Source organism: Bison bison, unplaced genomic scaffold, assembly GCF_000754665.1.
Source record: "Bison bison bison isolate TAMUID 2011002044 unplaced genomic scaffold, Bison_UMD1.0 scf7180017864303, whole genome shotgun sequence".
Classification (NCBI taxonomy): Eukaryota; Metazoa; Chordata; class Mammalia; order Artiodactyla; family Bovidae; genus Bison; species Bison bison.
Window position 1 is genome coordinate 632,750 of NW_011494875.1, and position 18,498 is coordinate 651,247.

Here is an 18,498-nt window from a genome sequence, read left to right on the forward strand (position 1 = left end):
GTATTAAATAGAATTGCACTTGAAGGTCTAGTCTATGTTCAATAATAATCAGTAAGAATATTTGGCATTCTTATTTCAAAATACAGATTTCCTCAACTTACAATGGGGTAATATCCTGATAAACCCATCATAAATTTGAAATAACTATGATTTGAAATGCATTTTATAACCTACCTTACTGAACATCATCGCTTAGCCCAGCCCACCTTAACCTACAGCTGGGCAGAATCATCTAGCACAAAGTCTATTTTGTAATACAGTGTTGAGTATCTCGTGTAATTTATTGACTAGTATACTGAAAGTGAAAAAGAATGGTTGTGAGTGTATCAGTTATTTACTTTTGTGATCTCGTGGCTGACTGGGAGCTGTGGCTCCCACTGCCCAGCATCAAAGAGAATACTATACCACTTACCGCTGCCTGGGAAAAGATAAAAATTCAAAGTATAGTTTCTACCAAAACCATATCACTTTTACACTACCGTTTTAAAAAAAAGACAAAACCATAAATCAAGAACTGTCTGGACCTCGTTTAACATTTCGTGTATATCATATAGTAGATGTTGAGGAAAATGAAGATGCTGGAGCCACCTCTCTGCCCACTCAGCCACTTCAGCCGTCATCTTCCACATATGACCCAAGCAACATGCCATCGAGCAGCTATACTGGAATCCAGATTCCCCCCGGTGCCCACGCCCCAGCTAATACCCCAGCAGAAGTGCCTCACAGCACAGGTAGGAAGTTGAAACTTAACAGGTTTGAACTCTTCCTTTCATAAATAACAACTGCTCCTCTTATCTTATTTTTGCCTCATAATGATGGTCCTAAAGCACAAAGTGGTCTTTAAATTCCACTTGAACCCACAAAAAGAATCCTTTTCACTGAAGTTTTTTAATTTATATATTTTTTAAATTGAAAGATATTTGCTTTACAATATTGTGTTCATTGAAATTTTAATACTAGTTGTATTTTAATTTTTTTAAAAATGACAGAATATTTATGTGTAATTGATTACTATTTACTATATATTTTATTAATAAGTATAGTGTCTATGTCTATAGTGTCTGTATGTCTATAGTGTCCCTGGTGGCTCAGTGGTAAAAAATCTGCCCGCCAAGCTGGAGACCCAGGTTCCATTCCTGGCTTGGGATATCCCGTGGAGAAATGGCAACCCACTCCAGTATAGGAAATCCCATGGACAGAGGAGCCTGGTGAGCTAAGTCCATGGGGTTGCAAAAGAGTCAGATACAACTTGTACCACCACCACCGGGCCTCATAGTGTCTGTACTTTTCGTGTGTGTTTCCCTTTTCTTTTTCTTCCCCTCCCTTTCTTTCCTTTTCACTGCTGTTCAAGAATAGCACTGAAGTGAGTGGGTCTTATTTATAGGAGTGTCAGTCAGACTCCTACTATGATCACAAGATCCATTTTTCTCTTGACTCATTTCCCTAAGACCCTGCCTCTACCCTCAATATGGGTATTATTGGTGAAGGAGCCGGCTTTGAGGCACAGAATCTCAGTAGCACAGACAAGTGAAAGGAGGGGTTTCAGGTTTGTTCGTTTAATATTACAAACATGTCTAAAAATAAACCACCAAAGTGATATCTACTCTTTGGATAAATTAGTACTGCTGCTGCTAAGTCGCTTCAGTCGTGTCCGACTCTGTGCGACCCCATAGACGGCGGCCCACCAGACTCCCCCGTCCCTGGGATTCTCCAGGCAAGAACACTGGAGTGGGTTGCCATTTCCTTCTCCAATGCATGAAAGGGAAAAGTGAAAGTGAAGTCACTCAGTCGTGTGCAACTCTTCGAGACCCCATGGTCTGAAGCCTACCAGGCTCCTCCATCCATGGGATTTTCCAGGCAAGAGTACTGGAGTGGGGTGCCATTGCCTTCTCCAAAATTAGTACTATATACCTTGTTTTCATAGAAAAAAATAATCTGACAAAACTAGTTTCCAAGAATAAGTCAGTGTCAGTAGATAAATTGTTTAAAGTTGCAGACAGCTACTCCTTTGTTTTCTTGTATTGTTGACAGAGAATCACCTGTACTTCCAAATAGAAGGGTGTTTAAAACCGTAATTTAAATAAAGCTTAACTTTAATAAAATTTTTTTCCAAAAATTGTTTTTAAACTTTTACTTTTATCTCAGTCTATGAGTAATCTATGGTAGTAAAATATATATTTCAAAATGTTTAATAGAATAAAAGTTGCCTTTGAGCCTTGCTTTCTACTATTTCTGTTATTCACCGTTACTTCATTGACTTCCAGATTTTCAGCTTCTGTTTACCCAAACCGTTTAGGTTATTTTGCATGAGTTGAACAACATTTAAGTTTTCTGTTTTGACCACTGTAGGTGTGTGGTTAGTCTCTTCCCTCCTATTTTTCTCTTCCCTTCTATTTTAAAACTTTCAACTTCATATCATCTATAAATACCACAAACATTTTTGTCTTAAGCATATTGATGAACATGGTTGTTTTAATGCTGATCTCTTTTGTATCATCATTCTCTAAGTTTTACCCTGCCTGACTTTTCATTGCGTTATGGTCTATGTAATGGCATTAATAGACCAATTTGCATTAGTTTTGTAAGTAAAATTTCATGGAACATTGTTTTAAATATTTTATTATCTCTCAGGAATGTTCAGTATTTCCATTGTAGAATGAACTAAGCAAAACCAGCTACATACTTAGATGTATTTGCCTTCGATAAATACTGCTCGAATATACTAGTAAGTTTAAACACTGACCTAGAGCCTCCAACAGTCATCCTCACAGAAGGACAAAGTGAAAATAAAATGCACTTGGGAATCACATAGTATTTGTTACTAGTTTCTACTCCTTGTTAGACCACAAACTCTGCTGTTACCATCTTTTCTCTCTCTAGGTTTTTCCTCTTTCAAAATGAAATTAATCATACTTCTTATAGTTGTTTCAATTATTAAAGAGGAAAAAGTATGAAAATTGATTACTGTGTCTAACACAAAATCAGTGTTCAGCAAATTAGCTTCCTTTTTTTATAACCTTCCTTCCTATTTGTGTGCCAAAGAAAGGATATTTAATAGCAAGTTAACGAACACTTAAAATTATTTTGTGAATCAGGACAAGTGTCAGAGTTGTGGATAAGGCACTGACCTTACAAAAAGATTGACTAAGGGTATTGTTGCTCAGTGTGTCTTAGGGCGGAGTTATGGTAGAGGCATATATGCATATATTTACATTGTGTGCTCCGCTGCTAAGTCTTGTCCGACTCTTTGCGACCCCATGGACTGTCACCCACCAGGCTCAGACTTTGTCCATGGGGTTTCCTAGGCAAGAATACTGGAGTGGGTTGCCATTTTTACATATTTACAGGATGTCTATAATCAAACATATGAGATGGAAAGTATACTTCTAGTAGGAGAGTTGTAACAGGTTGAACCATATGACAATGGTTCATAGGACAGAACAGACACAAACTTTGTGTCTTTTTTTTGTACAATGGAGGTGATAGAACATGAATTTCATATATTCAAACTAACAGACTCCTGCTTAGAATATCCAGACATAAAGATAGATATCAAGAAGTAGTCTTCTATTTATTTTAGGAAGTTTTCTGGCATAAATAGTTCATTTCGATCCATTTAAATGTGGCATTAGCCTTATTTTTTTTTCCCCACTTATGTTCTTTAGCATGAGGCATAAAATTGAAAATCTTAGAATTGCTTTAAGGCATCAGGTATATGTTCTTACAGACTTAAATAGTTATTGTGGCTATTTCATAAACTTACACTAACAGAACTATATTAGATAGTGGTATCCCTAATTTTCAAACTAAAGAAAAGCCATTATCCTGAAAAAATATACATACTAGCATAGCTAATAAGTGACAGTCCTAGAATTGGAACCCAAGTCTTTCGGATTTCATGTTTTTGTCACCTCCCTTCTATTTCCCTTCCTCTGAAAAACTAAAGTTCTATCAGATTAAAACCTACATTTCTCATAATATTTTTCTCCTTAAGATTGGCTTAGATATGGAAATAACCTGTTTGCTGGCAAATTTTTCTATTACATTTAAAACAGTTTTAAAAAATTAGTTCATGGTTACCCAATAGAAAATGAAATAACATTGTCAGTTTATAAATATAGCAGATGTTTCCCTTCTTACTCACTTCAAGAATGATTTACTTTCTCTCATATAAAGGTCCAGGATGTACTTTTATCAAAGGGAAATCCTTAAGATAGCTGCAAAGAATAGTATGTACTAATATACAGTGTTTAGTTCTTCCACAGAAAAGCAAAGAGGGTGCAAGGAGGGCGGGTTTAGTGATTAAACAGCCAAGTGTTTGGTTCTTTGTGCTTTTACCGCTGTGTTCTATCAGATAGAGGTCATACAGCCTACCGTTTTTTCCTTCTCTTGAAATACGCTTTCTACAGTCTGTAAATATCGAGGAAGAACATCTCAGTAGTAAGTCTAAATAGATGAAAAATTAGTTTAGAATTAATGCAAACCTTATAATTATAAAGGCAGCTCACCTCATATCTAGATCAAAAACTTAGCTCTTTTATTGTTGTTCTTTTAAGTGACAGAAGGACTGCATTTGAGCTCTGCTGTCCAGCCTTCACAGTGTTTTGTATTCTGGCCTGACTGTTTCTGTCAGCACTATTTTCCATGATTATTCTGAAGTTTACTCAACCCGCTGTTCCTACATTTGCTTACAGTGTTCCTCGTAGTTACCATGTCTTTCTCTTTCACTGCCTCTTCAAATGTTAATGCCATTCAGGGTTTTGTTTAATTATACTTCTTGCATCATCTTCTCGAGTTTTCTTACCAACACTCATTTCTCTTTTTCTAGAATTCCTACACCGTGCAGTCAGGAGAACAATTTAGTACCTAATTAGAAGTCATAAAGTATTTAATTTTTAAGTGTATATAAACTCATCAAATAGGCTGTGTAAAAACCATCTGCTAAAAAAAATTAGCCAGAAGTTACTTGTTAACATTTCCTTTTTGTCAAGTGATAGAAATTTCCAACACACTTCTGCCTTCCCTAGGATTGTTTTTATGGTGACATCACTCCAACATACTGTAGTATAACAGGCTACAACCAGTTTGCAAAATAACAAATGAAACCTTTACAAATTGAGGTAAGAAGGAAAAATAAGTAGCTTAGGGCATTTAAAAAAAATAAATTAACATAAACTAAAAACCATTCTTACTAATTTAACTGGTGTTTATACACTTAGTTGAGCCTCTGCTAGGCCCCCACAGGAACATGTCATGGTAACTGCCAAGAACATAGGCCTTGGTCCCTATACATGGAGACAGATGAGAAGCTGTGTTTTCTCACTGCTGCGTAGGACTTGTTGAGCAGCCTATACTGTCAGTTCAAGCTTTGGTTGAATGACTCTGATCAGAGTTCTTAATAAATGCAGACTATTTGTGAGGTTTTCTTTTTTTCGTATCACTCAAATAAAATTTTATTATAATACATAATGGTTTTCCCAGGTGACGCTAGTGGTATAAAACCCACATGCCAATGCAGGAGACATAAGAGACGCAGGTTCGATCCCAGCGTCCAGAAGATCCCCTGGAGGAGGAAATGGCAACCAACTCCAGTGTTCTTATCTGGAGAATCCCACGGACAGACAAGCCTGGCAGTCTACAGTCCATGGAGTCACAAAGAGTCGGATATGACTGAAGCAGCTTAACACACACACACACATAATACATAATAGATTATCTCTTTTATCTCAAAAAATTCTCTTTTGTTCTTGTTAAGTAATATTGCCTACTTAATAATCTGGAGATGTGCAAGGAAGCATTTAAAAATTAATGCAGGATGCTGACCAAGGAAACTTTGCCTTCTCCATAGAGAAAGAGGTTTGTTAGGAGGATTAATATACTCAGAAACACAAATTACTTAGTAAGAAGTGACATTGATATCCAGATTATATGTGAAGAGTTGTCAACTTACTCTTTTTTTCTTAAAATCTGTGTGAAAAATATATGTAGTCACCTACCTTTGTTTTTATGCTCAGCTGCTTCAACTGCCTGGACTTCACTAGGTAGTTTCTAAAGAGCCCTGTCGAATCTTGCATTCTAAGTTAAAAAAAAAAAATTATTTTGTGTAATTATTTGCCTTTGAAAGTTCAAGTCTTATGGGAGAATTATGTCGTAAGTTTATAACTTAATAAATTTTGTTAGGCCTTCCCAGGTGGCACAGTGGTAAGAATCACCCTGTCAGTGCAGGAGACCCAGGAGACATGGGTTTGATCCCTGGGTCAGGAAGATCCCATGGAGGAGGAAGTGGCAACCCACTCCAGTATTCTTGCCTGGAAAATTCCATGGACAGAGAAGCCTGGTGGGCTAGAGTCCCTGGGGCTGAAAAGAGTTGGACAGGACTGAGCTACTATGCACACACACATATACATATTTTGTTAGCATTTTTTAAATCAAGCAAAACATAGTTGTTGAATTGGTCAATTTAAATTTGTACGTCTCTTGACTTTGCAGTTATATAATTTTTCCTATAAATAAATTCATACATATATATGTATACACTGTATAAGATTATTTGCTGGTATTAGCTATAGCAGAAGATTGGAAACAACCTAAATGTCCTCAGTGATGGATAGCATTATAAAATGTGTGTTCATGTATGTAATAGAACACCATTATATATACCCATTAAAAAGAACAAGGCAGATTTATATATTTTAATCTGGAATTATTGCTAAGGCATATTACGTGAAAAATGCACAGAACAGTACAGTATGCAGACATATTACCATTAGCAAAATCTTAATATATTAACAATACATATGCTGAAGTATGCCTTCTCCACAGAGTGAGGAGTTTGACCAGAGATTTTGATTTAGGCAAGAACACAGATTTCTTAGCAAAGTACATTTCTTTATTATTACATACATACACTGATCTGAAAACATGCATATTTTTGTGTGACTAGAAGGGTGCCCTAGAAACTAGTGATAGCCCTCAAGTGGACTAGAATGAGAGGTAAGCGTTTCACTTTTTTCCACCCTTTTTTCGGGGTTTATTTGTTTGTTTTTTGGCTACTTAAAATTTGTACTTTTCATCCATACCCCTTTGGAAATTTTTGTTCCGTTTTTAATTTAAAAGCAGGATTGGTATGACTTAATAAAAATAGCACCAAGGCTGTGAAAGTGAAACTAGTTTGCCAAAACAAAATTGAATGATATAAAATAGTATATATTTAAACTGTTTTTCCTTTGGGTGGGAAATAATCAGATCAGATCAGTCGCTCAGTCGTGTTTGCGTGGGAAATAATAAGGTCCTTCAAAGTCAAGAAGTCCTTCAAGTAAAATTCGTACCTGCAGAATATATTTGAGAACTTAAGTCAAACCATAGCTCTAGACTCTCATTGCCCCTAAAAACTCCCCAGTTGGTTTTCGCTCTCTCTCCCGCTCTTTCTTGTTGTCCTCGTGTCTTACCTACTTCACGCTACTGCTGTGTAGTCACTAAGTTACAGTCTGACTGTTTGCAACCCCGTGGATTATAGCAAGCCAGGCTCCTCCGTCCATGGAATTTCCCAGGCAAGAATACTGGAGTGGGTTGTCATTTCCTTCTCCCGGGGATCTTCCCAACCCAGGGATCGAACTCTCATCTGCTGCTTGGCAGTCAGAGTCTTTACTACTGAGCCACCTGGGAAGCCCCTACTACACATTGCCTATTCAGATTGAACCTCTTGGCCTGGGGCAGAAGAGTCCTGCTTTTCCTTTGAGTCTGTTGATTGAGAGTAATCAGCTTTTCTTCTTCATTTGCTTTCTTGTTGATTGAATCATCTTGTTAATTGAAACTCTGGAAGTTTCAACAGTTTATGTTAATTTTTTAGATGATTAATAGTCTTTAGTATATTACTTAGCATTAATCAAGAATGCTAGTTATCCACTGAATATGATAGTCATGACAAGTTCTAATAGGAAGTCATAACTAATTGCTTCTTCGGTGTGTAAAATACTGTCTTAAAAACATATAAACTGGAAAATTGGAATATATAATTTTTAAATTTCATTGACAGAGATGAAATGGGACTCATTCCATAAGTTAAACTAAATCATAATTATATCCTATCTTGTCCTCAAAATTATTCAACTATTTAAGAAATTAAAAGGTAGGAATAGAATCTGTTACTTCTACAGATATATGGTAAGCTTTATTGAGAAGCACCTTTAAGAAGTAGATGTGATAGAAAATGCAAAATATATAATAAGAATATATATTGCCTCATAACACATCTATGTAAATGCTCAAAATATATTTTTCTGCATATTTCCTATACCAGCCTCCAACATCAAATAAGATGTATATCAAATTACAGTTCATTGAGATTTCAGGAAAGTAATTAAGTGAAGTAATGAGATTCTTCCATGATCCTCTGAGTGCTTTCCTAGTATATAATTAAGAGGATTGAGGGTGTAACACTTCTGTACTCATTTGTGGTTTTCTGATTTGCAGGTGTAACAAGTAACACTATCCAGCCTACTCCACAGACTATTCCGGCCATTGATCCTGCACTCTTCAGTACAGTTTCCCAGGGTAAGTCAGCTATTTTATGAGGTATAGTGTATCTCCTATTTCGGGTCATTGTTTTGTGCTTTTATCTTGGGATGACTATATTTGAATGTCTGGGTAATTTGAAATACACTTCTTTAAATGTCTTTATTCACCAAATTCTCCAATAAACCAAGATTATTTCTTAGATCAAAAATATTTAAATCCAGAGGCATTCCCCACCGCCTTTTTTTTTTAAACAATTCCTTTTTTTATGTACTGCTGGATATAGTGGTACAAACATGTAACCAAAGCTATCGTGGAAGCTTCTGTTAGTTTAGTTCAAGATTACCTCGTGATTTGATTATAATCTTCTTTACCTGCACTGAGTTAGTAGATTATCTAAGAAGAGAGAAACTAACCATAGTTGAAGATAGAAGTCTCTGAGGATTATTTTGACTGATTGGTTCATAGGCTAAGTGATGAGTTTATTAATTCCAATCTTTCTAGCTTTTCTGGAAAGAAACAGAACAACTCGGGTGTTCTCTTTGTTTAATTTAGTCTTTTTCAGAATTTTCTTCATATGTCTGATGAGATTAGTCCTTTTATATGTAAGATGAAGACCTTGATTGGTTACTTTCAGTAGCTGTCATTGAATTTCCCCTGATGTTATGTCTGCAGGTCTGTTTTCCCACTTGATTTTTCTGTTCTCGCTTGTGAAAACAGGCTATTCAGCTTCCTCCTGCATCTCAGCCATGGATGAAAAGATTTTTTTCTTGGAGGGGAATGGCAAGGGGTGTACCACACATACCTTGTCAGTCCTAGCTCCATCTAGGAGGTCAATTCCATGATTTTAGAGAGACATTCTCTATGTTTTTAACCTAGTGTGTCATGTGAGAGATGGGAATGCAGTAGGGCTAAGGATGCGCACGTATGCAGAGGCTGATAGAGTGAGGAAGGTGAGACTGATGGAGTAAAGACCCCTAACCCCACTCCTCATATAGCTAGACCATCTCTGAAGTTTCTCTAGGTAAGCTCCACATAAAGGCCTCCTATAAACATATTTTGAGTTGGAATGTTTTTCCACTCTTATCTAACAGCATGTGTGTTAGCCACTCAGTTGTGTGTGACTGTTTGCAACTCCATGGACTGTAGCCCACCAGTCTCCTCTGTCCATGGAATTCTCCAGGCGAGGGTACTGAAATGGGTTGTCATTCCCTTCTCCAGGTGATCTTCCTGACATAAGGATCAAACCCAAGTCTTCTGCATTACAGGCAGATTCTTTACTGTCTGAACCATCAGGGAAGGCCATTTAACGGCATACCTCCATTTAATTTCTAGTTTTCTAGAAATTTCTTTAAATCTCATCAGTTACCTGTTCCAGTTTTTACACTCTTTGACTTCACTGCTTTTCCTTCCGTTTTAGGATTTATTTCCTTTTGTTTTACCTTGTCATTTTAATATGGTTTCAGAAGAAAAAATTACATATGCTAAGTCTGCCATCTTACCCAACCAAACTGTCAGGTATGAATGCAGAGTAAATATTGTTAAATATGTAAGGATTCTGAAGTTTCACCTACCACATACCATTTCTAAAGAAGTTACCAGAGGATATACTCCATCAAGAGAAGAGTGATAACCAAGAAAAGAAATATGAGATATAAGAAATGGTGGAATTAATCTTACGTCACCTAACAGGAAAAATTCCATTGACAACTTTTCCATAGGCTTGAAAAGCAGTTGCTCTAAAATTAGAAAATCAAATCCCCCGCCTCTTTTAAGAAAACTGAAGTGGATTCCATGCAATATATACAGTAAAAAGCTATAGAATGTGAAAGAAATGGATAAGAAGCCATAGAATTTGTCTGCCAAGAAGAACGAAAATATCCAAGAAAACATTTTAAATTGTACAAGAAATTTCAAGTAAGAAGCAAACTGAAATATGCCATGATTTTGAACAATAATAGAATTATGAAATATAAGAAAAGGGATTTTGTTTGACTTGGACACAAAGAACATTCTCCTTGAAATGGCATAGGCTTGTCACAAACAGTATTTTACTCAAGACAGAATATGAATCAACACTGACAAGTTGAAGGTAGAGAGAGGTATTTCAAGAGGTTGAAAGGTGGAATAAAAGAAGGCTCTATTTAGGGGGAATGTCCAAAAGTAAAATGTTGAAATTTTTTCTAGATTTGATGAAATGAGAAGACAGAAGTAAGCAACTAAGCAATTTGGAAAAAAAATAATAAATTTAGGAGGAGACAGGGTAAGAAAGAAGGAAAGAGTGTAAGTGGCTAAATCTTTAACTTTTATAGCAGAGAGGAGCCCTTACAAATAGCTAAGAAAAGAAGAGATGCAAAAGGCAAAGGAGAAAAGGAAAGATACACATCTGAATCCAGAGTTTCAAAGAATAACAAGGAGAGATAAGAAAACCTTCCTAAGTGATCAATGAAAAGAAAACAAAAGAATGGGAAAAACTAGAGATCTCTTCAAGAAAAGTAAAGATACCAAGGGAACATTTCATGCAAAGATGGGCACAATAAAGGACAGAAACGATGTGGCCCTAACAGAAGCAGAAGATAGTAAGACGTGGCAAGAATACATGAAAGAACTACGCAAAAAAAGATCTTCATGACCCAGATAACCACAGTGGTATCATCACTCACTAGAGCTAGACATCCTGGAATGTGAAGTCAAGTGGGCCTGAGCAAGCATCACTACGAACAAAGCTAGTGGAAATGATGGAATTCCAGCTGAGCTATTTCAAATCCTAAAGGATGATGCTGTGAAAGTGCTGCACTCAGTATGCCAGCAAATTTGGAAAACTCAGCAGTGGCCACAGGACTGGAAAAGGTCAGTTTTCATTCCAATCCCAAAGAAAGGTAATGCCAAAAGAATGCTCAAACTGCCACACAATTGCACTCATGTCACACGCTAGCAAGGTAATGCTCTAAATTCTCCAAGCTAGGTTTCAACAGTTCATGAACCAAGAACTTCCAGATGTTCAAGCTGGATTTAGAAAAGGCAGAGGAACCAGAAATTAAATTGCCAACATCCACTAGATCATAGAAGAAACAAGAGAATTCCAGAAAAACATCTACTTCTGCTTCATTGACTACCAAAGCCTTTGACTGTTTGGATCACAACAAACTGGAAAATTCTTTAAGAAATGGGAATAGCAGACCACCTTTCCTGCCTCCTGAGAAGTCTGTAGGCAGATCAAGAAGCAATAGGAAAAACTGGACACAGAACAACAAACTGGTTCCAAATTGGGAAAGGAATACATCAAGGCTGTATGTTGTCACTCTGTTTATATAACTTATATGCAGAGTATATCATAGGATGTGCCAGGATGGATGAAGCTCAGGCTGGAATCAAGATTGCCTACAGAAATATCAATAACCTCAGATATGCAGATGACACCAACCTTATGGCAGAATGCAAAGAGGAACTAAAGAGCCTCTTGATGAAAGTGAAAGAGGAGAGTGAAAAAACTGGCTCAGTACTCAACATTCAAAAAACTAAGATCATGACATCTGGTCCCATCACTTCATTGCAAATAGATAGGGAAACAATGGAAGCAGTGAGAGACTTTATTTTCTTAGGCTCCAAAAAATCACTGCAGATGGTGACTGCAGCCATGAAATTAAAAGACACTTGCCCCTTGGAAGAAAAGCTGTGACCAACCTAGACAGCTTCTTAAAAAGTAGAGACATTACTTTGCCAACAAAGGTCCAAAGAATTGGTGCTTTTGAACTGTGGTTTTGGAGAAGACTTGAGAGTCCCTTGGACTGCAAGGAGATCAAACCAGTCAATCCTAAAGGAAGTCAGTCCTGAATATTCATTGGAAGGACTGATGCTGAAGTTCCAATACTTTGGCCACCTGATGCAAAGAACTGACTCACTGGAAAAGACCCTGATGCTGGGAAAGATAGAAGGCTGGAGGAGAAAGGAAGGACAGAGGATGAGATGGTTGGATGGCATCACCGACTCAGTGGACATGAGTTTGAGTCAACTCCAGGAGTTGGTGATGTACAAGGAAGCCTGGTGTGCTGCAGTCCATGTGCTTACAAAGAGTCAAACACGACTGAGTGACTGAACTGAACTGAAAAACTTATAAATCAAGAAACAATGGTATAAGATTATCATTTGGAGTTAGGGAAATAACCTAGAGAAAACAAAATCATTTGGTTTAAAGAGAAATCCCTGTATCCCCAATTGATAAAACTATGCCTTTCCAAGGTTGACTTATCTGACCTTGACAGAAGACTGTTGTTTACTCATTAAGTCACGTTTGACTCTCTTCAGCCCCGTGGACTGCAGCACGCCAGGTTTCCCGGTCCTTCACTGTCTCCCAGAGTTTGCTCAAAATCATGTCTATTCATCAGTGATGATATCTAACCATCTCTTCCTCTGCCAACCCCTTCTCCTTTGCCTTCAATCTTTCCCATCATCAAGGTCCTTTCCAGTGAGTCAGCTCTTCTCATCCAGTGGCCAAAGGATTGGAGCATCACCTATAGTGTCAGTCCTTCCAGTGAATATTCAGAGTTGATTTCCTTTAGAATTGATTGGTTTGATCTCCTTGCAGTCCAAGGGACACTCAAGAGTCTTCTCCAGCACCACCGTTTGAAAGCATCAATTCTTCGGCACTCAACCTTTATGGACCAACTCTCACATCCATACATAACTACTGGAAAAACCATAGTTTGACTATATGGACCTTTGTTCACAAACTGATGGCTCTGCTTTTTTTTTTTTTTGTCTGCTTTTTTAATACACTGTCTAGGTTGATCATAGCTTTCCTTCCAAGGAGCAAGCATTTTTTAGTTTTATGGCTGCAGTCCCTATCCACAGTGATTTTGAGGTACAGATGCAAGAGTTAGATTATAAAAGAGGCTGACCTCCAAAGAATTAACGCTTTCCAATTGTTGTGCTGGAGAAGACTCCTGAGAGTCCACTGGACTGCAAGGAGATCAAACCAGTCAGTCCTAAAGGAAATCAATCTTGAATATTCATTGGAAGGACTGAAGCTGAAGCTCCAGTATTTTGGCCACCTGATGCGAAGAGCTGACTCATTGAAAAAGACCCTAATGCTGGGAAAGATTGAGGGCAGGAAGAGAAGCAGGTGACAGAGATGAGATGGACGGCATCATTGACTCAATGGACATGAGTTTGAGCAAACTCCCGAAGGTATTGAAGGACAGGAAGCCTGGCATGTTGCAGTTCATGGGGTTGAAAAGAGATAGACACGACTTAGCGACTGAGCAACAACAACAATCTGTGATTCACAACAGTGAGGATCAACTATGATTGTAATCTTTAATACTCAACAAGTATTTGGAGGCTTTGTAGCACACTGGTCTAGTTACTGTACGTAGATGTATAAGTACATTATTGTACATAGATGTATAAGTACATTATTTTAAAATCTTAAATTTAATGTTTAATTCTGTGTGAACTTAATATTTTTTTAAGTGGGAAATAAAGTAAATATGGCTTTTTTATAGTCATTCATTGAAGTTATTCAACACTTACAAGTGCCTAAAAACTGGGTTAGAAACTTTCGGATACATTACTTCAGCATTCTTTTTTGAAAATTTTAGAAAATATTAATTTGGATAAGAATTTAGTATCAGAGTACCTAGAATTGCTACATACTTTGAAGTAGGACTTCAAATGCCAAAGTTTTCATTTTATGCTTTATTTTCTGGCAAAATTAAAAGCAACTAAAAGAAAAGCAATTATATTTATATATGTTCATTTAGAAAGGGAATCAAAATGTATTATCTTTTCTTTGTATTCTGTACCCCCAACCTTCTGATCAGTTCTTAAGAGTCCTCATAAAAATTTCAAAAGAGAATGCTATTTATTTCCAAAGATAAGACACAAAGTCAGTTTTTAATTTCACTTTTAGAAATATATATTCAAATCTAAATCTTAGATTAAATATTTTCAGTATGATTTTTTTTTCACCCAAATTATTTGGCTGGATCTATCCATGTTAAACATATGTGTAGATAGAAAGCCTGATGAGAATCCATTTTAAACAAAGAACTAATAAGGATTGTTGAAGTTTGATTGTGTAGTTTAATGGTATGTTTTAGTTAATCCTTAACCCTTTACATGCTTTAAAAAATTTAGATAATGTATGTAATATTTGCATAAAGTTTGTTGCTAAATTTTTTATTCATATGTATATTCTAGTTCAAATGAGGTTTGAATGTCTTAGACTGTGTGTATTGTTCCAGAAAAAGAGAGTCTCAGCAATTCTGACGTAAATACCAAAGCTGCTTTCCTTGTTTTTAAAAGCATAAAGAAAATTTATTCAGATACAACTAAGGGTTGGGGAAAGACCTTCATATTTTTATATAAACTTAAACATTTTCTGTAATCTTGAGTATAAAGCATTTACCTAACCTAAATAACACTTTTTATATTCTTTACAAATGTTTTCATTACTCTATTTTTCTCTTAGGAGATATCCGACTAACACCAGAGGACTTTGCTAGGGCTCAGAAATACTGCAAGTATGCTGGCAGTGCTTTGCAGTATGAAGATGTCAGCACTGCAGTGCAGAATCTGCAGAAGGCCCTCAAGTTACTGACTACAGGCAGAGAATGAAGCCTTTGTACAACATCCATGCATTTTTGGCTTAAAGAACTAACAGTCCACTACTCTATCTTCAGCCTATCAGGAGCACAGTTTTAAGGAAGACTTCAGTTCCATTGACTTTAACAATGAAATCTGTGTCTGTGTATCAGATTCCTATTGAAGTATTCATCAGCAGCCTCAACCAGTTTTCATTGTCCATTTAGTGGATCCAGTAGTCTCTGAGTGTATAGCTCTCTAATGTGAACAAGGTCCTATAATTGCCCACTGAACCCTGCTTGTTCAAAACATGAAAACACTTCTATAAAATGTATTGGGAATTAGCTTTGTATCTTAATCTAAATAAATGAAGGAATCTTATAATCTATAATTTGAACAAACCGACCGTAATCACTTTGCTATAAAATTCTGAACTTAACTTTTAATAAAGACTGCCAGAATATTCTAGATTAGAGATCATATTTCTGTTTTCCTCAAGATTAATTAAACAGATATGGATGTTCTAAACTGTTAGATGAATCTGAAAGAGATTATATTCAAATTTCAATTTATACTCAAATGGAGCTACGCTAAAAAGTAAAATGTTCATGAAAGGAAAAAATAATGAAGAGGTAGCATCAGTTCTAGACGTAAGAATAATGTTGGTTGCTTAACTGTTTTCCCTTACCCATTGACATTTAAGGTGAATTGGTATTTGCTTCCTAGGCAGTTTGACTGCATGTATTAGAGAATGAAAACAAGATGTTTGTAGTAATGCCTGGAAACTTGGTGCTTTTGAGTTAAGGTTCTCTGCTGCTATGGAATGGATTCCATAGAGTGTATAGCTATGAATGGTGCAGATTATAAGAACATGATTCTCAATTGTTGAGTTTATAAGTTTTTTGTGGGGAATTATGAACTTACTGTGTCACCTACATTTGTGCTGTGTAAAAAATAAATACAAGGTTTCTTTTAACTAGTTTGGCTTATTGCAGAGCCAGATATCATTTTTGCATGCTGAAATTGTCACTTTTTTAAAGTCAGACCATTTTTAAAATGAGAGAAATTTGGCAGATTTACCTGAAATTTATCTGATATATTTCATTCATTACACTAATATTTGGAATCTTTTAACATAGGGGTCAGCAAACTGTGGTCTGTGGGCTGGCCACTTGTATAAATAAAGTTTTATTGAAACTGAATTATATCTATTTATGTTTTGTGCTTGGTTTCTTTCCATGACTGCAGAATTATACGTCCTGCCAGTCTAAAATACATACTACTTGCTCCTTTATGGAAACGTTTGCTGACCCCTGTTCTAACAGTCTATTTGGAAGAAAATGAATCATTAACTCATAATGTCTTTCTGTTTTTCTTTGCATAAGTATAGTGCTATTGTATAGAGTTTGATAGAATGAATATGCTGAATATACAGTTTTAAATTATTATAAAAACAAGCCCCCAAAAACAAGCCTCCTGAAAACTATTTTCATATCTTTCACAGCTAAATTCTTATAACATTTGTAGAGTTCAACATTTGCATCTGCAATTCCAGGGTTCTGATATAGATCTTTGGAACTTTATTGAAATAGAAAAATAACTTGGATGATCTTTTATGTTATAAAAGGTAAATGTAAAATACAGCTCAGCAAATTTTAGTTCCGATCCTAACATGTCTGGCCACTGGGAAAAAAACTGTCACCTCCCATTTCACACACTCCCTGTTGCTCCCAGTTGGGAGAGCACATGGAGAGGAGAAGATGTATGAAAACCACAGAGAAGTGGGCTTTGTCATAGCAACTCCTGTCTGTAAAATGGAGGTGATACCACTAGCCACCTTAGAGTTCAATATGAAAAGTGAAATACTACACATGAAATACTCAGCAAATAGTAGCATTCCATAAATGTTTATTGTTACTAACATTAATGTTGCAATGATAATGTAAATTAATCATTAATTTCCTGAATATCAGGAAATCCCAGTTGTCTCTGCAGCCCATTACTTTAAAATCCTTTCTTGCAGGAAGAGATTGATCTATAAAGGTTTTTTAACTTTGTGATTCTGCATATAAAACCTGACAGGAGAAAGAAATTTTCTGACATATCACTAGGGTTAAGTAGTTTTCATTTGGTCAATCAGCATGTATTTATTGAGCAGCTACTATGTGCCTGGTGTTCTTTGCGTGAGGAAACAGCAGAAAACAAGAAAAAAAAAAAAAATCCCTGCCTCAAAGTTGTATTCTAATAGGGAAGAAATAGATACCATATAATAAAATGGTATTAATAAATACTTAATAAAAAAAATACCATATATTCTATTCAACCAGTCGCATTTGAAAGAAGCACTTTAGGTAATCTGGTGGCCCCTCAAGTTTGAGTAGTCTACCCCTACTCCCATCAGAAAGATTGCGTCTAGGAGGAAGATTCCCCTAAAGTGTGGTCACTGGGCCCCATCAGCATCACAATAGGAATTTGAAAGTGGTGGAATCACATTTTAGGAACTTCCATATTAGTCAGTGATAAATCCTCTAGAGAACACCAGAGTATGGAATGGGAAATGCTTCGGTGTGTGTGTGGGCCTGTGCACAATTGAATAAGATAGGCTAGGCCTCACTGAGGTGACCATTGAGTGAAAAAGGGAAGGAAGAGCATTCGTGGCACAGGGAGGTCACAAGAGGTAAGAGGAGAAAAGTGAGGATGGCTGGTGGAGGAGTGAGAAACTCAGGATCACACAGGATTTTTGTGAAAGACTTGGCTTTTCCTCTGAGCAAGATACGGAGCCAAAGGATTTGGACAGAAGAGTAGCCTGTTAAGACTTTTAAAAAGGATCATATTGCCAGCTGTGTTGAGACAAAGACCATAATGTGGACAAGGGTGGAAGCTGCAAGATGAGTTAAAAGTATTGTGGGACTTCCTGGAGATCCACTAGTCAAGAATCTGCCTACTAATGCAGGAGACACGGGTTCAATCCCTGATCTGGAAAGATTCCTCATGCCACAGGCAGCTAAGGCAGTACACCAGCTACTGAGCCCATGCTCTAGAGCCTATGCTCCACAACAGCAACAGCCACCACAGTGAGAAGCCCATGCAGCACAACCAAGAGTAGCCCCGACTCACCACAACTAAGACCCAGCACAGCCATAGATAAATGAGTATTGTAATAATTAAGGGGAGATGTCACAATGGCTTAGATCAAGGATAGAAGTGGAGGTTATAGGATGTAATAGGTTTCTGGCTATTTTTTTTAAAGGTGAGCCACAGTATTTCTGGTAAATCAAATCTGACACATAGGCATAGGGAGTGAAGGTTGATCGCAAGATTTTAACTTAAGTGCTTGGAAGGAGTGAGTAGTCGTTAATAGCAGTGGGGAAAGTGGCCGAATTCTGTTGACATTTAAGG

The 18,498-nt window shown here is 36.7% G+C and overlaps 1 protein-coding gene across 2 annotated transcripts in view; it reads left to right on the forward strand.

Annotated features, from left to right (window-relative positions):
* VTA1 (vesicle (multivesicular body) trafficking 1) overlaps positions 1–16,297 on the forward strand; it is a 72,669-nt gene extending 56,372 nt beyond the window's left edge. Inside the window, exons 6-8 of one of the 2 annotated variants that reach the window (XM_010851437.1) lie at positions 555–731; positions 8,473–8,553; positions 14,987–16,297. In XM_010851437.1, coding sequence (XP_010849739.1) covers positions 555–731; positions 8,473–8,553; positions 14,987–15,132 — 404 coding nt within the window. In that variant the 3' untranslated portion in view covers positions 15,133–16,297. The remainder of the gene's footprint in view (positions 1–554; positions 732–8,472; positions 8,554–14,986) is intronic. The other variant, XM_010851439.1, reaches the window with a different exon arrangement.
* Positions 16,298–18,498: the final 2,201 nt, after the last annotated feature.